Below are 23,108 nucleotides of genomic sequence, written 5' to 3' on the forward strand. Positions count from 1 at the left end.
GATAGTAAACGCAAAATGTGGCAGTGCAACGCCGGCACGTGCGGGAGAAAAGCACAAAGAGAACAGAACTGTAGTGCCTAGAGTATATTCTAGGCACTATAACAGAACTCCCGCTGGCGCAGTTTAAGGCAGGGTGCGCACGAGCACTGCGAAGGCGGGAAGTTTGAATTGCAGGGGGTGGTAGCTAAGTAAGCGGATAACGGCGGTATAGCCAATTATGGCGAATCTCTGCTCTGCACTTGCGACAGCTTTCACATTGAGTGAAACGGCTTTAATTTTTTTGGAACGACGCCAGACGCGCGCAGCAGCAGAGCTGGGAGGAAATTGCAAGCTGAGACTACCACAGCTAGTTTACCGACAGAAAACGCAAAAACAACAAAACGGCGGCGCCCATGAACCGTCGCAGTGTAAACAAGTGTCACGTGATGTGAACTGACCAATGATCACGGCGACGGCGCAGAACAATAAGAGAAAAGAGTGTCGATACTCTGCAACCTTATCTGGCGATTCTACTGTTTGCTAGACGCATCCGAACGCAGTCATCCCAGAGGTCCGCGGCCTCTGGACCTGGTAACTCCTGCTGTGGCAAGAAAAGACCCGAAGGCACCGCACCCACCCCTTTGCGTCATGCCGGTCTACCCACTATTCATCGTCTCCTATGGTATACTGCGCTGGACGCGAGCGCCGGGGAGTAGTCTGATGAGCTGTCAGCTTTTCTTACCGACTCTAAGCGCGGCCACTTCCGCAAGACGAAACCTGCAGCTTACTCGGTGACAGTACAAGCCTTGAGGGCAGAGGTGAGGAGGCTATAGCCTGAGGCGTTCCTTTCGAAGTCGTCGGCGAAGCCTATTTCCTCGTTCGTTTAGAACTGTGCTGAGCGGTTTCTTGAAGTGAACAACGCAGTGGGAACAAATGCGATGAAAGAGAACGGAGGTGCTGACTATGCGCTGAAGGTTTATTTTTTGTGATGCACCATACGTGCGACTGAGCAGCACGAAAACGATACAAAGCACGGGATCAAATTCCGAACAACAATTGGTGCTCCTCCGCTAGCCGTTTTGTTGTAATACACCACATAAAGCAAATGCTTCGTTAACGGTATAGCGTAGTGCGTTAACCCCCGCATGATCGCATCTTCCAGGATTTCTGAGCTAGTGTTAGTCTGAGCACAAGTGACGCCACTGATAACGTAGCTGACGTAAACCGATGACGTAATTTCTCTGACGGCCCGCTACTATCGATTTTACCACCCTGGTGCATAGTACTTGGCCGAAACGCAACCAGTGATCAATGGGATAGGCTTTCATCGTGAAATGGAAACAAATTTCATGATGACGATGATGATGATGAGCACGAGGTCGCAGGTTCGATTCCCGGCCGCGCCGGCCGCTTTTCTGGTGGAGGTGAAAAGCAAAAACGCCCGTGTGTACGAGATTTCGGCGCACGTTAAAGATCCCCAGGGGGTCAAAATTAATCCGGAGCCCTCCCCTACGGCGGGCCTCATCGCCTGAGTTGCGTCGGCGCGTTAAACCCTACAATCAATCAATCAATCAATCAATCAATCAATCAATCAATCAATCAATCAATCGACGACGACGACGACGACGACGACGATGATGATGATGATGATGATGATGATGATGATGATGATGTGCTAAGCGTCTTCCCTGTGTCGACTGCGCGTTGCTGGTAATACTGCACTCGCCGCAAAAATATCTTGCCACCAAGAAAACCGCCGAGCCAGCGCGTTGATATTTGTGCTTGAAGCTATGGCTACTCTACAAATGCGCCCCATTAGCCGCTGTATAGATGTGGATGTGGATGTGGATGGGATTTCAGCTACCAGCTAGACCAGACGCTGAAAAACGGCTGACATGAATACAGACATGTCTTTTTACCCTTAGAGGTTTATTTTGCCTATCCATCACATTTGTTTTGCCTAGTTTTGCGGGATAATGTTCTAAGCCACATAGACGTAATTCCGCCATTTTTGAGCCGTAATGAAAGACGGCAACGCGGTGTTACAGCCACGTGGGAGGCAGCAAAAAGGAAAGCGAAAAACAAATATCAAGCAGAATAAAAAAGAATAAAGCCGAATTGGGTCGAGGACGCTAGTGGCGCACGCCACTGAGGAGCATCTGCTAAACGAAGAGATGAGCCGCGCTTAATTGCGGTGCAAGCGCCGCTCTAATGACTGCACCATCAGCCGCTGCCGACGAGGCGGGTGTGGACCTTTGCAGCCCCGGCGTGAGGTACAGGCGTCTTTGCTCTCCACGGACGACGAGTCTTCGCGCCTCCTGCAATACGCAGAAAGAGAGCTCAACGGACTTCGTGCGACGGTACAGCGCGAGAGATAATGAACTTTGCTGAGAGCACAGAAATCCGGAGTGGGGTCCTCAGTTCAAGGGTTTGTTGCAGACTCCTGCTGCAACGACCCTTTTCCCCAGCCGAAGCTGGGAGCCGTGACCAGAGCCGGACAGTTACTTCTACCAATGATGATGATTAGAGTACCTCCCTTTGTATCAGGACATCGGTTGTCACCAAGCGACTTGCCTGTGTTATTCCACTTATTTGACCTACCTTTAACTAACCTAATGGATTTTCCCCCCTCCCCCGACGGTAACAAAACTTTTATTTGAGCCTGATGATGTGGAAGTGGTCCATTAGTCCGGAAGAGCATGTGACGACGCCCTGCTGTCTCAGCCCTATAGAGTTGCTGGGTGTCAAAGTTGTCAGGTTCTCCCACAGCTCGGGATGGGAATGGGCTAAATACATGCACGGGACGTACAAAAGACGTCTTTAGGATGTCCCCTAGCTGTCTTTCCATATTCTTGCTTTTTCTCAACGGAGTCATATATGAGCGGAAAAGTAATTTTGATGGTACCTTTTCTTTTCTTTCAATTCATCCCAGCAGTAATTTATTGCTGTTTTTTCGGTAATGCGGACATCCCTGCATTAATCCCTCCCGCCATCGTACCAAATTAAATTTAAAGGAAAATAGAATTGTGTTCGTTTAAGAGACCCGGTAAATTAAAATACTGACATTTTGTTAAGAATAACCAACAAAATTCGCTCAACAGAAAGTTACCGTCAAGAAAAGCGCACTAGGTTGAAGCATTTACCTTGTGTGTGAGAGCGGGGGATTTGAAAAGTTCACTTACTTGGAATCCTTCATTCAAGTCAAGCTTCATGGTAAAAAGAACTATAACGATATATGTAACCACTTCGGAGGAACGTCGCAAACAATTCGAACAGCTGAATCTCAGCTGAAGCGGCCAGAATCCTCGCAAAAAAAAAAGAAAAGAAAAAAAGAATGGACCACCAGGTTTTACTAACCTGGAACTCAGCCCGTCAGGCTCTCAGAGGCAATGAAGAAGAAAACGAGCTCGCCCAAGGACTCAATTTCCGAGCAGGTTCAGACACCCCTTCCGTAGAACACATTTCGTCTGAAAAAGACAGGATGCTCACCGACCGAGCAACAACACAATACTATATATTAAGAAGAATAGAATACCCAGACGCGGATCGCAAACTTAGCAAACAGGAATATATAACCTGGCACAAATTATAGGTTAGAGCCCACCCAAATTCGCTGCTACTTTGTAATCTCTATACCCTAATCAATTTGAGCCTAAATTTGAATATTGTGAAAGCCTGCCAAGCATGCATGGTCCACATACGTGCCCAAATACATCAGACGGCGCACACACAATAGACACTTGGGAGACTGATGCTCAGCTCAAACCTAGAAGCTCAACGGAAGATCATCAATCAAGCTCAGGCAGCCTCCAGGTTTCAATGGATACTAGCCGACTCCTAGCAAGGGGTTATAAAAAAACCGTTGATTGATACAGAATAAGAGTTTCCTCTCATCATCACTGGATGAACTGGTAGTGAAGCGCGCGTCTTCCTGGACTATCGAGAGATGGAGTCGGACGCTGAAGACGTGGGCCGGCAATTTCCTCGTCTCCGGTTCGCCGTCTTTCTGGACCCCCTGCGGTAATTCGTCGATGCATGGTGACGCCGACACTCCGTACCACCCCTCGAGGCATAACGTCTTCCGCGGCGTTCTTCCCATAGGCACCCTGCACCAGACAGAGGCCGCTGTGAGCACAACACGTTTCCTAACAAAGCTGCCTGTAGCTCACGCTAGGGCATCGATAAAGAAGTGCCGAGTCACTTCCTGCAGCATGCCGGGCCAACGATCTACGATGCTGAGGAGTGAAGAAAGACAGCCGCGATGAATGCGTCGGTTCCTCCTTTCCTTTCTTTATCATCTACGACCTGATTGGCTCGGTACAATATCAGCGACCGTCATCCGCGCCACTTAAACTGTTCGTTCCTCTCGGCTTTTGTTATCATGACGTTGCCCTAGATGCCTTCTTTGTGTAGGCTTGACTCGTGATAATCATGGTTATTGGTAAAGTAAGGGCGCCGACGCTTACGTAAATTGAGTGTTGCGAACAGAGGCGTCAATGAGCCTGGCATCTTTGACAATAGAAATGACGCCCCGAACCACCATGACAAAGAAAATGGCGCTGCCGCTTGGGCGGTAAGCATCGGCGCACGGAACGCGCTGAACGAAGGGGAGTGGATCTTCGGTGACCCCACGGCGGCCCCGCAAGCGCATGGTAATGGAGGCTGGGGGAAAGGGTTTTGGTTAATTCCTTTTCCCCGTTCTTTATGTGTAGGTTACCGCGCTGCGAGAGTTCTTTATCGCCGTCGAGCGGAGGGGATGAGTGTACGCTGGCGGGAGGTAAACAAATGAGTCAGGCCACTTGAGTTCAAGGGTATGCCCCGTACCTCTCTCTTGTGGTCCGTCTTGGGCCCGCAAGCGTACGCGCGCTACGCATGTCTGTAGTGCAACGCTAGTTTGCACATACACTCGAGACGGGAAGATGAACGGTTCATGGCATATTGCCTCTCAGGCTGGCTCGTCGTTGACCTTAATTAGACCGTTGACACTGCACTGGTGTGACGGCCTAAGCGCTAGCTCTGCGAGAGAGATGCTCGCTGTACGTAGTTAGCGGAGCGGAAGCGAAAATTGCTACGCGGTTGGCTGGATAATGCACGTTGCACCGCACAGAGGCCTCTGTGAGCGCAGCACTTATCCTACTAAAGTTGTCTAGGGCATCGATAAAGGAGTGGCGATTCTTCGACCCGTTATCACCCACTGCCTGCAGCATGCCGTGCCAACAATATATGGGGTTGACACTGAGACACGGTGTAAAGAAAGACAGCCGGGATGAATGCATCCGTTCCTCCCTGCATGCCATTTGTATTGTCTGCAATCTGACTGGTCGGCTACAATAGCAGCGACTGACGTATTTTCGCCTGCGCCACTTAAGCTGCTTCTTCTCGGCCTTGTTATCATGACGTTACCTTAGATGCCTTCTTTGTGTGGGCGCCCGTGCGTGACTAGTGATAATCCTTGCTCTTGCTGTCTAGGACAGAGCGCCGACACTTGCGTAATATGAATGCTATACGAAGCGAGCCCGTGATATGCGTGCCATCTTTCCTACAAGAAACGACCCCCTGAACCACTAGGATATAGAAAACGGCGCTGCTGCTTGCGAGGCAAACATCGGCGCAATGGTGCCGCTAGCCATGACAAGGGAAATTGTGGAGGCTGCGGAAATCGCAAGGCTAGGCGAATATTGTGTCAGCGTCCCTGTCCACAAAGGAACTTAATTATCAACGAGTGCGAACGACGCAACATAGCTAGTTATTTCAATGTACTTTCACGTGCTTAGTGCGAGGGGGGTGGTAATCATTTTGGGGTTTGTTTGGCATCTCATGTTTTCGGCACAGTTGATATATAGATTACTTATCGGGTCGAATGTTTTATCGTAGGTGCGTGCATGCGTGTTTATAAATATGACATGTTTCTTTAAGAAAAGTTCATTCGGAAGTCAGAGCTCGTCTTGTGTGCCTCAGCTAACGTCTTGGTTTCTGTTGCGATGTATTGTTAAGATAAATCACTGACTCGCCCAATACTACACTCTGCTTGGCTATGGTGGTTGTACATGTTTATTCGCAACTGCATCATGATGATCGTCGTCATTATAAACGATGATAATAAATTACTGCCACCCTCCGAACGAACAAGTTATCCTTTGTTTCAACGAGGAAGTCGGGAGGGGACGCCGACTTTGCAACAAGCGGTATTTTGTTAAAAGCGATATGTGCTCCATCCTGCGCTGCAGTTGGGCCTGTAAAAAACTGCGGATCAAGCGACAATTCCAATAGAGCCATTTCTTTGTAAGGAGACCTTGTTTACTTACATGGTATTTGGGCATATAAAGCCAACAGGGGGTTTGAGGCACACCAATTGACTGCGCTCTTCACCACCAAAAGACGGTGAAGGCACAGTGGACATCCAACGATTGGGGATTTCATCGCTCTCCACGTTATTTCATTTAACGCACCGATTTATATTCCGAAAAATAAATTAAACCTTCGATTAAACCTATAAACTTAATAGTCACACAGTCAACAGTTTAGCCCTGGTCAATCCCCCCTTGTGGGTACATGCCGATTGCTTCAAGGGCATCATCATCATCATCATAATCACCAACGTCAATTAACATATCATCATAAGGCATAAGCCATTGCTCTTGTATTGTCCCCCGCCCCCTATTTTACATTGTTTTTCGTTACCTCCATCTGAACGTTGCTGTCGTTTGAGGGTATGGGCACAGCGATCTGCAAAGCAAATAATGGCGTGAGACCAAATGAAACGATAACAGAATAAAAACAGCCAAATATTACAATCAAGATTGGTCATGGTCGCAGGCTTTTTTCACAGATCTTTTGTGTTAAAAAAAACTTGAACGAAACAAACTAAGGGTTTTTAACATTCGCTTCGGGCGACACTTTGGAGTCGCGATAAACAAGTCTGGTGCCATTTTGTTTTAAAAACGGCAGACGCATACACACTTCTTGTTTCTTTCCTGTATCTGGTCTTTTCCCAGTTTGCTTACGAAGATGAACCAGTGTTCGCTTCAATTTATTTTCATTTGGAGCACTGCGTCCCAGTTTTTTTTGACAGGGGTCTGTTTGTCGCGACCTTCACTCTTCTATTTTCGAAACAGGTCGCTTACCCTGTTAGTAAAGCGCGTCTACATCTACAGTCTTCTCCCGGAACTTTTAAGTAACCACTATTGTCACATCAGTATTTCTTTTGTCTTTCAAAATTGTTACATTACTTAATTCCCCACATTTTTCTCACTTCGATGTCCTCTTAGTTTTCCTTCTTAACCGTATATGTTCAGTGACAGAAGTGCACATATCTGCTTGCACATTTTGCGAACTCTCGAGTAACAGCTTTTCGAGCGCATGTTAACGACTGGTGTTCGCCATTCTCTTGCAGGGGTGCACGGTGCTGTCTCACCATGTCGTAGAAGGTGAGTACCGCAGGAGTGGCATGCATGTGCTCTTTAGTCACAACAATCTGCTCTGAGGTGTCGGTCTCTCTCTCTCTCTCTCTCTATCTGTATATATATATATATATATATATATCTCTCTCTCTCTATATATATATATATATATATATATATATATATATATATATATATATATATATATATATATATATATATATATGTGTGTGTAGCGAATCAGAATAGGAAATGAGGGGCTCGTTGAAAATAACACAGAAATAAGGGTTGGCAGTCGAGAAAACCTCGGAAAGCAAAGGGGAGGATGTGGTGGATCATTGAAACAGATTAAGAATTTGGAAAGAAAGAAAGAAAGTGAAGAAAAAATGCCCGCCAGGTGGGATCCGAACCCACGACCTCCAGAATACCGGTCTGGTGCGATAACCACTACGCTACCGGCGGGGCGATTTTCCCATTCACTTTCTGGGGTATTTATGTTAGGTATGTTTGTTTCCTGTGCTTGGGGGTGGTAGCCAGCGCCATTCGGACTAATCGGGGTGAAGGGGACCTTCTTTTTAACCCCCGGGTCGTGACTCGAGTGTCTACGACATGTCCAGAGTGGTCGACCAGCTTTGAACCCTCTTAAGCTCCCTTTGGCACCAAGACTGCCAGAACAGAGGCCCTCGCTATGCATGTAGCGAATCAGAATAGGAAATGAGGGGCTCGTTGAAAATAACACAGAAATAAGGGTTGGCAGTCGAGAAAACCTCGGAAAGCAAAGGGGAGGATGTGGTGGATCATTGAAACAGATTAAGAATTTGGAAAGAAAGAAAGAAAGTGAAGAAAAAATGCCCGCCAGGTGGGATCCGAACCCACGACCTCCAGACCTCCAGACCTCCAGAATATATATCGAATCAGAATAGGAAAATTTGTTCTCCACTTTCTTTCTGTCTTTCCGAATTCTTCATCCGTTTCAATGACCTAACACATTCTCCCCTTTGCTTTCCGAGGTTTTCTTGACTGCCAGCCCTTACTTTCTCTCTTAACTCAATCAGCCCCTCATTTCACATTCCGACTCGCTACATGCATAGCGAGGGCCTCTGTTCTGGCAGTTTTGGTGCCATAGGGAGCTTAAGAGGGTTCAACGCTGGTCGACACTCGAGTCGCGGCCCGGGGGTTAAAAAGAAGATCCCCTTCACCCCGAGTAGTCCGAGTGGCACTGGCTACGACCCCAAAGCACAGGAAACAAAAACACCTTAACATAACTACCCCAGAAAGTGGAGGGGGATTCTGGAGGTCGTGGGTTCGGATACCACCCGGCGGGCATTTTTTCTCCGCTTGCTTTCTTTCTGTCTTTCCAAATTCTTCATCTGTTGGACACATAGTTAAGTTTCAGTATCATTGTTTATTTGCATATTTGCGGCGCTAGTAATCGTCCTCATAAGCATCGAAGAGGTCGTCGTCTTTTTCGCGGCGAGTGGTGGGTGCAAAGTCATCCCTAGCATTATAAACTTCCACCACTTCCACAAGCTGGCGTTATCGACTGAGGCAGCGGTGGCGGTATCTGCAGGTCGTCTCAGGAAGGATTGACACTCTCGCAGCCATGTCTCCGATTATCCATAATGGCTTCTAGAGAATGCGGTGTCTGCGGTGACTTCTCCCAAGCAGGGTGTCTTTGCACTTTAGCATTAGCGCTGGAGCTTTTTTTCGTTTTTACATGCGCGGAAGCGCTTGAAAGAAACGTTTTTTTTTTTTTTTTTTTTTCTAAAGCCACTGCGCGTGCCGGGAACGATGGGCGGTCGCCGCAGGGCACGCGCTCACGAGCGTTCGCATTTTCTCGGTTTTCCCTCCTGCAACACCGAATTTACACCTTGTACAACAGCTCCGCTGTTAAAAATAGCCGTAAAGACCATTTGAAAGTGCCTGAGGGCCCACAGTTGTATCCCATAATCCTCATTGTTCATTCGAACTCCTGCCTTCAATTTAAACTTCACCCAAGCATGACCACAGAAGATGAAGGTAAAAAGATTGAAAATTCCAATCTTTCTTTTACCAACGCCCCGAAGGTCAATAAACCCCAACAGGGGTCGTCGTCCGCAAGTGCGAAATATTATCGTCTGCTCAACCCCGCAGACGATCAGAACAGTGCAGACGACGCCGACGTTCTTCGGGCTGGCGCAGGGCGAAGCAGGTAAATCGGACGCGAAGGAGGAGGAACGCACACTTCGTTCGTTCTTCTTCAAGAAACCCCGCCGCCGACGACAAGCGGATTTGGTCGAGCTCGCACGAAACGATGCGTAGTACCACAAGCGATTCGCGCGCGCGCGCGCGGGCAAGCCTGCCGAGAGGCGAAGTCCTCATCCGTCACGTCGACGGCGAAGCGTGATTTCTTGCCCCACCCGCGGCGCGAAAAGCGGCGACGCCCGGAGTCCTTTTTCGAATCGTCGACGGTTGGCTTATATATACTTTCCAAAACAATCTGACCCCGTTGTCGGGGGCGGCGGCTTTCGTGGCTCGCGCCTTGCTGCCGCTTTCCACGCCCTTTTCCTATATATGGCACTGACCGACCGCCGTTTTAGAGCCAAGAGAGCGTGACGTAACGATCCAATTTTACTTTCATGCATGTTTTGAATTTTTGTAGCAACGAAAGATATATGCTGCGCTTATAAATAGCGAAGAAAGCCGGAACTTATCTCCCAGTCTAAAATCACAACAGGAATACCGCGAAAACGTAACAGGAATTCCTGTCGTACGACAGAAAACTTTGTTGTGACAACAGAAGTCCTGTTGTTACGACAAACCCATCTGTTGTTAAGACACACATCTCTGTCGTAACGTCAAAGTCAATTTTCTCAACGACAAACATTCCTGTAGTTACAACAGAACTGCCATTCACGCAGTAACGATCAAGACATGTGTCACTACTGATGGAACATCAGGATCACGACAAGACACGAATTAGGCACGTCGGAACATGAAAATCAGGACAGGAATACGAATCACGACAGAACACCAGAATCCCGACACGACAAGACTACGACAATACGACACTACGACACGCGAAAATACGACAGAAACTACAGAAATTCTTTCTGTCGTCTTTTCCGACTGAGATGTTTATTTTTATATATAGTGTTCTTTCGTGACGTATATAGAAAAAGACACCGCAAACCACGGAACACGAAGCAGCGATGCGGCCTGTCAGTACGAAAAATTCTTAATCGTTTGTGACTGTCAGTGGAAGCGCTTATAAGCCCGGGGAGCGCCGCGCAGTTATTCATGGCTTCGTTTTTTAACACGAAAGTGTTTTATTGCGGGGTTCTCGAAGATTTCACTCACGTCATATCCATCAGGGAAATGACGCCAGTACAACGAAGCAAGCGGCCTGTAAAGGGTGCACCCCTGCACACAGGGTCTTCTTGCGGGGAAGCAACCATTAGTACTAAAGAGTACGTTATACTTAAGGTTGTTCGTTTTTGGGTTTTATATTTTAACACGAAATTGTTTTATGCCGGGATACACCAAGATTTCACTAACGTCATATCCGTCACGGAAATGACGCCAGTATACCCTTGCCGAAGTGATCCGCCAGCAGGACGTCGCTCGCCAAGCACACCCACATACCAGCCGCTCCCCCCGAAATCATGCTCAGCTGCAGATTTCGCTGCACATTTCACTTTCGTGTTTTGCCGATTCCTATGACAGAGAAATCAACCACAGTTTTATTGTTATTATTATTATTTCTTTTTAGCCACCACTTCGTGGTCAACCGTCGCACGTTGAGCTTGCCGGCGTCTACGCTATGGTTCATATCGACGCGCACGACGCTGTGCATCAATATCTGTCGGACCACTTGGGCCGCCCACTCACTGAAACTATCGATCGAGAGACGGTAAATGTGAGAGAGGCGGTACGCTGCACAAGGAAATGAGGCCAATAAGGCTGCGCGAACCGGATCATGATTTGTTTTTGTTTTGTTTTTATTATACCTCAAAAACCCCAGGGCGGGGTGTTACATGAGGGGTGGGCATTTCATACAGGGTTTCTTCGATGTGCGTTTTGAAAAGTATGGGGCTGGAGTGGCGCACGACGTGGGGCGGAAGGTCATTCGAATCCTTCGCTGTCTGAACAAAGAATGACCGAAGGTGAGCAGTTGTACGGGCATGCGCAGGGTAAACTGGGATGTTGTGGTTCGTGCGGCAAGATATGCGATGCGCGGGCATGATAACAGATGCGTCTGACAGTGAGTGAAAAAAATTTATGAAAAAGAGCTAATCTAGCGGCTTTGCGTCGAAGTTCAAGGTTGGGAAGATGGGCTTTGATCTAAGTTAGTAACGCTTGAGTGGCGCGAGTAATCGGAATATATAAACCTAGATGCTCTATTTTGGACAGATTCTAATGTTTTCGATAGATTAGATTGGTGGGGATCCCAGACGGCGCAAGCGTATTCAAGTTTCGGACGGACTAGTGTTTGATATGCTAAAAGTTTAACAGAAGGGGGAGCAAGTCGTAAATTTCTTCTTAGGTATCCAAGGACTTTGTTTGCTTCGTTAGAAATGTTTATTATGTGGGAGGACCAAGTAAGATCTGGAGTAATGTTTACATCTAAATATTTGTAGGAATTCACGGGGGATATTTCGCAACCAGAAAAAATGTATGAAGGAGCCGGGTGGGATTTCCTGCGATGAAAAGAAATTACGGATGTTTTCCTAATGTTCAGAGTCATGAGCCAATTTTTGCACCAGGTTTCAATAGTTATTAGGTCATTTTGAAGGATCTGAGAGTCACTAGGGCAGTTAATCGGGCGATAGATCACGCAATCGTCAGCGAATAGACGGATTTGGGAAGATATATTGCTAGGTAGGTCGTTAACATAAATTAAAAATAGAAGGGGACCGAGCACCGTACCCTGAGGTACACCTGAAAGGACGGGACGCATGGTAGATGATACCTGGTTGGAGTAAACGAACTGTTTCCGGTTTGACAAAAAAATTCGTATCCATTCTAGAACTTCGGGGTCGATGTTTAGGCGAGAAAGTTTTAAAAAAAGGCGTTTATGGGGTACTTTATCGAAAGCCTTTTCGAAATCTAGGAAAAGGGCATCTACAGGAATATTGTGATCGATACTTGAGCTGATGTCGTTAATAAATAGCGCTAGTTGTGTGTCACAGGAGAGGCCTTTCTGAAATCCGTGCTGACTGGGATGGAAAAAGTTTACAGAGATAAGGAATTTGACTGTTTGAGAATAAATTATGTGTTCCATTATTTTACAGCACACGCATGTTAGTGATATGGGGCGGTAGTTTGAAGGTGAGGATGACGGACCTTTCTTGGGTATCGGGATGACCTTGCCAACCTTCCAGTCCCGTGGCACCACTCCAGATGACAGTGATTGCTGGAAGATGTGCGACAATATGACAGCAGAGAGATGTTTGGTATTTTTTAAAACTTTGGAATTTATACAGTCAATACCAGCTGATGACGTCACTTTTAAGGAATCAATGACTTGTGTGATGCCATTTGGTTCGAAAATGACACTGGGCATAGCAGGGTAATCATGGGACGGTACACTTGGAAATACATCGGGCACACATGGAAATACATCGTCAGGTTCATCGGTAAACACTGAGCAAAACGTAGAGTTTAGTGTTTCGGCGACCTTGAACTCTGGGATTGGAATGTTTTCTTGATCCAATAAGGAAATGGGTTTAGCATGAGTTGGGTTTATAGTGTTCCAAAACTTTTGGGGGTTTGTGCGTAGCATGTCTGGTAGGGTTGACGAGAAGAACGTCCGCTTAGCGTCCGAGATCATGGACGCGTAAAGTTTTTCAGTCTCACAATATTTTTCCCAAGCGTGATTGGACTTTGAGTTTTTGGCTGACCGGAATTGTCTTTTCTTTTTGTTGCTAAGCCGTTTTAAAGTGTTGTTGTACCATGGCGAAGTAGGCCGTTCTGTGATGGTAATTGTGGGGATGTACATGTTTACTAATTGCTGCATTTTGTTTTTGAAGAGCTCCCAGTTTTCGTCAACAGAACGTTTGGAAAAATCCACGAGGAACCAATCGTAAAAGGAAGCTAGATCATCATTCATACCTTGATAATCTGCTTTGTCGTATAGGGTTATCGTCTTTTTTACTTTTTTTTTTGGATTGGGCAAGTAGCATTGAAAAGTGGCATGAATGACGGCATGATCACTCAGGCTGCTCGGACTAGAAACGGAAGAAACTTTATCTGGTTGGGTCGTTAGAAGTAAATCTAATAAGCTTGATGAATTAAAGGTCGTTCGTGTGGGAAAGCTAATCATTTGAGATAAGTTGAAAGTAAGGCAAGTGTCTATGAAGTCACTTTCACTGTTCTGTTTTGACATCACTAATGCTAGGTCAGACCAAGTTATCGCGGGGAAGTTAAAATCACCAAGGAGGAGGATAGGGGCGTTATCCGAGGCTGATGTTAGTAGTTGTAGAGCATCATGAAGCTCGCCAACGAAAGAAGGATCGGAATCAGGGGGGCGGTAGCAGACGCCAATGATAACGGGTTGAACGGCAGCTTTGCAGTGAATAAAGACCACTTCAAGACTCGAAGGAATGTCGACTGCGCAGCATTGTAAACTGTGGTGAGCGGCGATTAACACTCCACCGCCCCGCTTGTTTTTGCGATCGCAACGGAAAATATCGAAGTCGTTGAACAGAGGAAGCAATTCAGAGTCCAAGATAGATGCATTAAGCCATGTTTCGGTTAGCAGAACCAAGTTACAGTCGCTTGCTTGAATTAGGCTGTGCAAGGCATCGCGTTTGGGCAGTAAGCTCCTAATGTTGGTATAGATGAGCGAAATATGGTTTACATTAGACTCAGCACGGAATTTAGTAGATAGCTACGGGGCACGTGGGACTACCGTTTGCGTAGTCGGATCAAGAATATAAGTGACCTTATCGATGGTTAATTTTCGGTATCCAAGTTTATAAGGTCGGGACTGGGCTTTGCCAAAAGCAATCAGCTGCTTGTGTATCAAGCGGGTGCTAGGCGAGTAATCTTGCGAAATGCTGTACGTAGTATTTTTCAGCTTATTTGCGTTAGAAAGAATACAGTCTTTATCTTTGAAATGTGTGAACTTCACAATGATCGGCCTATTTTTGTTAGGCTGGAAAGATCCCAGTCGATGTGCGCGGTCAATGTCACGTGGGTTGAGCGTTACTTTGAGCGTATCTTTGCAGTGATTAATGATTAGTTCCTCGGACTGGGCCCAGTTTTCGCGTTCCGAATCAGTGTGTCCATAGAATATAAGGTTGTTTCGCCGGGCGCGATCGTTTGAATCGTCAAGACTGCAGGTTAGTTCCGATATTTGTTCGGAATTTTTGGCAGCAATTGAACGAATGACCTCGACGTCTGCCTGAAGTGTGCCTACGGCGGCACATTCTTTTTCTATTTTAGCAAGCCGTTGGTTAATATCGTCAAACGTTTTACCATTCTGGGCCTGTGTAGTTTGGATGGCTTTCATTTCTTTCATAAGCGAGTCTTGATTTAATTTAATTTCATCGAGAGCGGCCAAGATATCACCAGGAGTTTCATTGGGAGCGGAACGTGTAGTAGGACCTGGATTTTCTTCTATATCGCCGGAAAGAATCAGCAAATTTAGAAAACAGTAGCAGTATTGACACAAGGCAGCAATACAATACCGTGGGCTCGGCAACACTATCAATGCATAGTACCGTGTTGGTTTGGCGAATATGGAGTAACAGTTAGTTACCTGCACGAAAAACAGGCGTCGCAGGTAAGCGTCCGCCATCCTTGACGTGTTGCCGAGCCCACTGGTGCGACCATGGGTGATGTTCGTGCTTTTATCTTGGCGGTGAGGTGTCGGCGTTGAATCGGTGACGTGGTTGGCACGTGACATCCGGAAGGGGGCGAAGAGGGGCAGATCAGGTGGCGGTTTGGCGGTGCACTGTGCATCATCCGAGTGAATTTCCGTGAAGGGCGGTAGCGGCAAGTCGGTTTGGCGTAGTGGCCGTGGGTGCAGCCGGACCAGGCCTCCGTCGGTACCGTGAGGCTCCGTGCAGGAGGCTGGTGCGAAACACACCCAGGCGATCATCTGCACGAAAAACAGGCGTCGCAGGTAAGCGTCCGCCATCCTTGACGTGTTGCCGAGCCCACAATTATGTATACGCTAACCTCCCCTCCCTGCTGTCGACCTCTGTGCGTCCTGTGCCACTAATGCTCTCTTCACTGTCACATACAGAAGCCGCTGAGCCTAGCATGATTATGATCATCTCGTGCTATCGTTTCGAAATGATAATTTAGTTCAATTTGGGGGTTTAACCCGCCGAAGCTGCCTGTGGTCTCTGAGGCACGCGGTAGTGGGTGACCCCGAAACAATTTTGACCCCCTGGTTATATTTAACGTGCGCCAAAATCTCGACACACGGCAGTTTCAGCTTTTCGCCTCCATTTGAAAAGCAGCCGCCGCGGCCGGGGTTCGAACCCGCGTGCTTGGGCTCAGCATCACAACGCCTTAGTCGCTCAGCCACCGCGGCTGTTGTATAGTTTCGAAATACAGACTAGTCCCCACTTATAACAATATCCAAGTGCCAAGGGAATCCAATCGTTATAACCGATAATTGTTATAAGCGGGTTGCAAAAGTTTAAAAGACGGAACAGAGCTCAAAACGTTTTATTCGCATGCCAGCAAGGTCGTACTACTACTAATTTGCGAAAAAGAAGCCACAGTCGGTCACCTTTGTTTGCCGCGTGTGAAGCTAGCGCAAATCTTTTCCAAGAGCATCTACAGGTGCTTCACCTAGCTGAGGTAAATGTCCTTGGCTGAAACAAAGTCCCCGAGGGACTGCGCCACGCATTGGGCCTCCTACGAAGACACTACGTGAGTAGGATGCGCAACCGCGTCGTTAGAGTCATCACTGTTGCACTTTTGGTGCACAATATAACCGGATTCAATCGTTATATCCGATATCGTGGCACTGGAGCATTGTAATAAGCGGTTTATTTTACCATAGAAAGAATACAAAGGTTGACGCTGCCATAGCTGTTCATCGTTATATCCGATATATTGTTATAAACGGAATCGTTATAAGTGGATTCGACTGTAGTCGCATTGCTAGGTGTAAGGGTTTAAAGGGTAACAGCGAAAAAAAGGGTTAGTAGACGACGGACCAGCGGTTTCGGAAAGATTATTTGATTCATTGTTCAAGTAAGCAAAGAATCTTTAGGCTACTATATCTAAATCATGTTTGTTACGTTGCCCCTTTCTTCCTAGAGTGTACGCAGTATGTTTTTTTAAATAACAATATTTGTGTTCGTTGCTGCTAAACTATCGCCTTCCTTTAATGTTTCCTCAGTGCTTGCCATACTGTTGGAACGAATGACTCTACCTCTTATTTTTACAACTATACGTCAATTCTTTTGCGTGGTTGAGAGTTTCATATTCCCCTGCTTTTCTACTAGGTAATTCGTTTCGTAAAGGACTTTCCTGGTTCCCTGCCCAGCCTATATCTTGGACCTACGGCTACTGATGATTCGAGATTATCGTAATTAGGTTTGCATTCGATGCGACTATCCTGTCTTGTTCTAAATTTTATCTAAAGCTCTGTCATCAACTCCTGCGCCTTGTCGGGTATACAGACAAAAGTTTGTTTTTTTTTCTTTCTACATTTTTTTGTGCTTTTGTTTCTTCGGTCCAGCTTAATTCTGCTCACCAGCACCTCGTAATCACTGATAACGCCTCCTCGTCCTGAGCAGTACCTAGATGGCCACTCGGCAGAAGTCAAGTTCATTTCTTGTTTCACATTTGGAGCTTTTCGATGCTTACTTCGCGTTCTTCCGTTTGCTGAAGAAGGTATTCGTTATACCCGGGTATTCGTTATATCCGCAAACTCACTCAGTGCCGCCGCCTCGGCTATTCAGACTACCTATTCCAAAATTTCTCACACCACTTTTTCCTACCAGCTTGTCTCCAATCTTTGCATTGAAGCGTACCATCACACTTGATTACCAACTGTTCACCTTATTCATTACGTATTCGGAATTCCCATAGAAGCTTTCTGAGCAGTATTTTTTTGTGCCTCTTATTTAGCTGCGGCGACACCGCAGCTATACACTCTCGCTGATGCTTTAGAATTCTCCCGCATACCCCGCTGTTTTAATTGTAGATCACGAATCATGCCCTAGGCTTCTTTAACTTGGATGGAATTGGTAAAACAGAATATTTCCAGTATTTAGACACCACACAGTCCTTAACAGTTCTTCACACCTACAGTCAAACCCGATTATAACGAACCCGGATAGAGCGAATTACGCTATATATCGAACAAAACCAAATCCGTTACAAAAATGCATGCTAAACATATTCCTTGTAACGAACGAAGTTCACGTCGGATATATCGAACTCGGCGTGCCTACAATTGTCACCGAAATACGTGGGGTTTCGGAGCGCCAATTGAGCTGTTGAGACTCGCATGAAGCGACGTGACGGCCGACACCTTCCGTAACTGTTTCCGACGCACGAGATTCACGACGGAGCCCATGCAGTCAGCCAATATTGCTTCGATATTGAAGGAGATGGACTTGAAGTGGTGCTACCGATGTCTCCGCAAAAAGCAAGTGAAAACAAAAATCACCGCTCTTTTGCTAGGCAGTTAAGGCGGAACGTAGCTTTATTGCATGCAATAAATGGATTGTTTTGTGTAAGGCAATGGCATACTTTACGTGTTCGTTTCTCTATGTGAGGTTGGCAGCGGGGGTCCGTGTATTGCGAACTCGTAACAAAAAAATTCCTTATAGACGGGTTCGGCTACATCGAACTATTGGATATATCGAACTAATCGCGGCGCATATTAGAGTTCGCTATAACTGGGTTTGACTGTACAGTCAAACCCGACTATAACGGACCCGGATAGAGCGAATTATGCTATATATCGAACAAAAATAAATCAGTTACGGAAGTACACGCGAAACATATTCCTTATAACGAACTTCACATCTGATATATCGAACTCGGCGTGCCTAGAATGGCCGCCAAAATGCTTGGTCTCAGAGATTGAGATGTTGATTGGCCGCGACCACTGAGCAAAGGCCGGGACTGAGACATCGCGTCTTGTATGGAGTGAAATGACGCCCGACACTTTCCGTAACTGTTTCCGACGCTCGGAACTCACGACGGAACCCGCCCAGTCAGTGAGTCCGGACCAAGACGGCAGTAACCTTCCCTACGCTGTGCTGAAAGGAGTGTCCTTCGAAGATTTCCTGGGTGTCGACGGCGACGTTGCCGTCACCAACGTTACTAGAATAAACTTATTCTAGTAACGTTGGCCGTCACTGCAAGCCCCTCGGACGCGGGCACCGTCAGCAGCAGCGTCGTAATGCTGATGAAAAGCACCGAGGAGGCAGAGGATTTCGCGATTGAAAGCCGTCCGACGCTTAATGATGTACTTTCGGCAGTCGATGTCCTCCGCCAATATTTCTATTGAAGGACACGGACTCGAACTGGTGCAAACAATGTCTCGTGTAAAGAATACTGTGCTAGTTGACGCTGCCAAAACGAAAGGGAAAACAAAAATCACCGCTTTTTTTTTTTGGAAGTGGGCAGTTATGGCGTTAAGGCGGAAAGTAGCTTAATTATTTGCAATAAATCGATTGTTTTGTGTATGGTAATGACATACTTTATTTTGATCGTTTCTGCATGCGGGGATGGCAAGGGGATTCCTGGGTATTGCGAACTCGTAACAATAAACTCGTTATAGGCGGGTTCGGCTATATCGAACTATTGGATATATCGAACTAATCGTGGCGCATATCACACCACGCTCAGCTTTGATGGTGAATACAGCGGGTACGAGAACGGCATGGCTGGATCGGGCAAATTGTTGAAAAAGTGGAACAGCAGTTGAGCCCAACTGAATTTTTAACTTCTATCTATAAATCCACAATTGTGGCTAATTCCTCAGAAAACATACAACCCGGTTGGCGAATCAAGATGGCACGCAGCGCGAAGCATTTTCGTTTAGCGGCAGCACGACGAACTACGGCGCGCGTTGCTTCATCCATCCACGATTGTGACGTCACGCGCAAGCCCGGCGTGCAGCGCCAAGCCGCACTGCTGTGGCGATGGTGAGAACTAAGCCGGAGCAGCGGCTGCGGAGCGTCGCTCCTGCGGGAGAGATCGACGCGCGGCTGTCGGCACACAACGCCGTTCATTCGGCTCATTTCTATCCTCTCTTTCCTTCCCCGCCGTCGGATCAGCGGTGTTCGCTTTCCCCGCAACGCTCCCTCGCTCGACAACCGATTCTCGCCGCTGTTTTGTAGCGTATCGTCTGCGGGCCCTCTAGCCTTTCCTTTCGTCTGCTCGTCGCACCATCCCTCCAGCGAGTGACCCGTCGTCTGCGCCAAGCAAGCCGTTTCGTCGTCTGCCAAACACTCGAACCCTCGTCTGCTACTACAGAGGACAGTGCGGGGGAATTGTGCGCGGTTTCGAGTGGCGTTATTGTGTCGGTGTCGTTGTCGAGCTCTACGCGGTTAGGAAAGCGTCGAGCGCTCGATCATCGCTGTCTCCGCTGCGTCCGGACGGACTCGCCACCAAGCAACGCCGGACCCCCATCTCCCCTGTCCTCCGATGCGCCTATCCGAGGTTTTCGGCGCCTTGTTTTGATTTCTGCGAAACTGCTGTCGTCTGAACTCCGCGAAAGGTCAACCGAGCCTCGCTGATCAACGTTTCAACGGTGGTGAGTTCGCGCATTTCTTGTGTGTTCTCTCCTCAAGCACAGCTGTATGGCAGCTGTGTTGACATCTCGCTTTCCGGAGTTATCGATCCGCTAATAACCGCCGCGGTAGTGATAGCCGATGAATCACGACCGGACGTCGAAATACGAAGCTTTTTCCCCCGAACCAGGTTAATTTGACGCGCGGCGTAGAAGATCAGCTGCGTTGTTGCGGGTGCGACTAGTGCGACTGTGCGAGCTGGTCGGCGGAAAATAGCGGGGCGGCATTTCGACGTGACGTCACTCATACTACAGAAGGTCGTCCATTGATAGGAACGTTCGTGGCTGCTCCGTGCTCCTAACTGAAAAACGTCAGCACAAAAACATTATTATTATTATTATTATTATTATTATTATTATTATTATTATTATTATTATTATTATTATTATTATTATTATTCCGCTATTACGGTGCAGTGCGCTTACAAGAAAAGTATTTTTCACATGGTTCGCTGTGAAGATATGACTCTATACCCGTTGCCAAAGCTTTCCGCCGTACGAAAAATAATTTACAAATGACTAACAGGGGAAAAAAAGTAGTATTTTATCATATTTACTTTCATTCATATCTTGCTGGGCGGCCACACAGCGAATAAGAAACGACCGTCTTTTTGTTCAGAGTAAGTCGTGTTTCGGGACCTTTGTCTTTTTAAGCGGAACAAAGTAACTTCTTGGAGCTCGAAAACTACAGGCCGTGCATATTTCTTTTCTCTATCTCCATTTTCTCCTACTGAGCTGCGGGGGGAACTGGCTAGAGTTGGAGAATTGTAATCGCCGTTCTACGAGGAATACAGTTTCAGCGGGGGGAGGTTCAGCTTTATCGCTGAGATCTGCGGACGGAACGCCACCGTATATCTGACTTAGAGCAGAAAGAAAAGAGTGCGGCAGAAATAAATAAACTCCGAGGACTGAGCCGAGACAAGGAAAAAAGAAAAACGGTGCATTCCTTTTCCAGCCACGCCGGTTCGGGGTGAACCCGCGGCGTGCCATCACGTATGCGTTGTATATACCTCGCCCCGGCAGTATACATTTGAGGTTGACAAACCCGTTTGGTCGAAATGCGAAGGCTACTCGCGGCCGACTCGGCTGCAACTTGAATGGGGTCGATGTTCACGCTCTTTGTCACGCTATTTGGGGTCAGTTAACGTCACCTTCAAGCCGTTTGGTGATGGAGCGAGAATGCGTAATTTTTACTCGAGCTAACCTACATTCGTTTCAAGAAGTCAGATGGGACGGAGTGATGCAGACAGAGGCGTAAAAGTTTGCTCTCAAGGCCTGTTCACATGCGACGAAAGCGACGGGAACTCCGTCGCTTTGTCGCGCGATGGTCGTTTTTGTCGAATGGTCGGGACCAATTTTTGTCGCTGCGCGGCAATGCGACAAAATTCGTGTCGCTTTCGCTCGCTTTCGTCGCAAGTGTGAACGGGCCTTCATTCTTGATCTCCGTTCGTTCTGTCTCATCTTTAGCGAAATCAATCATTGTGAGAGGCCTGTCGATAATTATTTTTATGGCTGAAATAGCCGGGTCACGTTCAAGACATTGCCAACAGTGGTCAAACACTCGTAAAATTGGCTTAGAAACTGCCTCTGAATATATCAGTTGTTCCTTCCCACAAATTTATACACACGCCCTATTTTAGTCATGAGTATACAAACATGCACTGCTCCCTGATGACTCCATTGGGGTAAAAGTCCTGCCGCAGTGCAAATTACTCCCTCGTGGGAGAAAGGGAGTAATTTGGCCCCTTTAATCCTGTAATTTACTAACTTCTGGTGTCCCGAGCTCATCGCCGACGCGTGACAACGTAGTTGTTCTGTGACTTAAACTCTGGGACTGTGACTGTGACACCGTGTCTGTGAAACACTATGACTTCAACTGTCTACACTTTTCCTACCCTATACTTTCGAACTTTGTCAATCCTTACGACCGCGCATTTAAACGAGTTGCGAAAGTGTAATACAAAGAATTGAGTAAACAAAATCTCACGCACGAGGAGGAAATAATACACCAACAGGAAGCTCGCGAAGTTTTAATGAAGATTTGCTACGCACGAAACATTTTAGGCTAAACTTAATCCTCAATAATGCTTACTCTCTCTCTCTCTCTCTCTCTCTCGCTTAATTTGTCCGTATCCAACCGGGTGGGTCTCTCCTGCGACACAAGTAGCGTCAACGAATTTGTAACGGACTGCTAACGTTGCTGTTGCAGATATTGTTGAACCGTATCGAATTCGATAAGATCATACATTCGGCCAGCAGATAACACAGGCCGTATTACAGTTATATATAGGACATTTATTCAGTTCCTGTTCGCATTATTTCCCGGGATAAAATGATATTGTGGTGCGTACACAGCACGATAACTCATTGCCCTCGTTACACCTTGCACTAAAAGAGACTGAGTCAACCAGGCTAACAAGGCTCTATCATCTTTCATCATCAACAGCCTATCTACGCCCACTGCAGATCACTGATATTTAATGGTGGATAATAAATGGGAATAATGCAACATTTGCAGCAGCGGCGAAATATTTTTAATCGAAATTTGTGACTATATTGGGCGATTAGCGAGACTTGGGGCCTCTAATTTAAGTATCGTTTTTACCCGGAATACGGCAGATAAGTTTGGAAAGAAGGAAAAACGGACGCGTTCGAGAGTCTAGTACAGTCGCGCATCGGTGAAGCCAGAGCCTTCCGCGCAGCGCGTACCGTATTTATTCGAATATAAGGGAGGTTTTCCCCCAAAAATCCGTAGTCTGAAAGTCACACCTCGCCTTATAATTCGCAACTCACTATATATATATATATATATATATATATATATATAGATGGTAGAGAACACAAGGAAAGAAAACTTCGAACAAGGTAGAAACCACAATTGTTGCCAACGTTTCAGCAAAGAGACTTGCCCTGACGAAGGGAAGTCTCTTTGCTGAAACGTTGGCAACAACCGTGGTTTCTACCTTGTT

At 46.9% G+C, this 23,108-nt stretch overlaps 2 protein-coding genes and 1 long non-coding RNA gene across 5 annotated transcripts in view; 1 reads left to right on the forward strand and 2 right to left on the reverse strand.

The window, feature by feature from the left end:
• Positions 1-23,108, forward strand: part of LOC144138056 (neuronal-specific septin-3-like) — a 78,345-nt gene that overhangs the window by 8,472 nt on the left and 46,765 nt on the right. The window contains exon 2 of one of the 2 annotated variants that reach the window (XM_077670131.1): positions 7,373-7,406. In XM_077670131.1, the coding sequence (XP_077526257.1) occupies positions 7,373-7,406 (34 nt within the window). Of the gene's footprint in view, positions 1-7,372; positions 7,407-19,524; positions 20,104-23,108 lie in introns of those variants that run through there. The other variant, XM_077670132.1, reaches the window with a different exon arrangement.
• On the reverse strand, positions 1,987-4,726 carry LOC144139162 (uncharacterized). 2 transcript variants are annotated; one of them, XR_013316082.1, is made up of 3 exons: positions 3,880-4,726; positions 3,337-3,446; positions 1,987-2,297 (listed from the first exon to the last, which is right to left on the reverse strand). It is a non-coding gene; the product is annotated as an uncharacterized LOC144139162 (long non-coding RNA). The 2 variants fall into 2 exon arrangements; XR_013316083.1 differs by having other exon boundaries at positions 3,853-4,726.
• On the reverse strand, positions 14,251-15,488 carry LOC144138057 (uncharacterized). Its single transcript, XM_077670133.1, has one exon. The coding sequence runs from the start codon at positions 15,463-15,465 to the stop codon at positions 14,251-14,253; it is 1,215 nt and encodes a 404-aa protein (XP_077526259.1). The 5' UTR covers positions 15,466-15,488.

The sequence above is a fragment of the Haemaphysalis longicornis genome, unplaced genomic scaffold, assembly GCF_048455015.1.
Source record: "Haemaphysalis longicornis isolate Haplotype H1 unplaced genomic scaffold, Haemaphysalis longicornis Haplotype H1 scaffold_5, whole genome shotgun sequence".
NCBI classification, from domain to species: Eukaryota; Metazoa; Arthropoda; class Arachnida; order Ixodida; family Ixodidae; genus Haemaphysalis; species Haemaphysalis longicornis.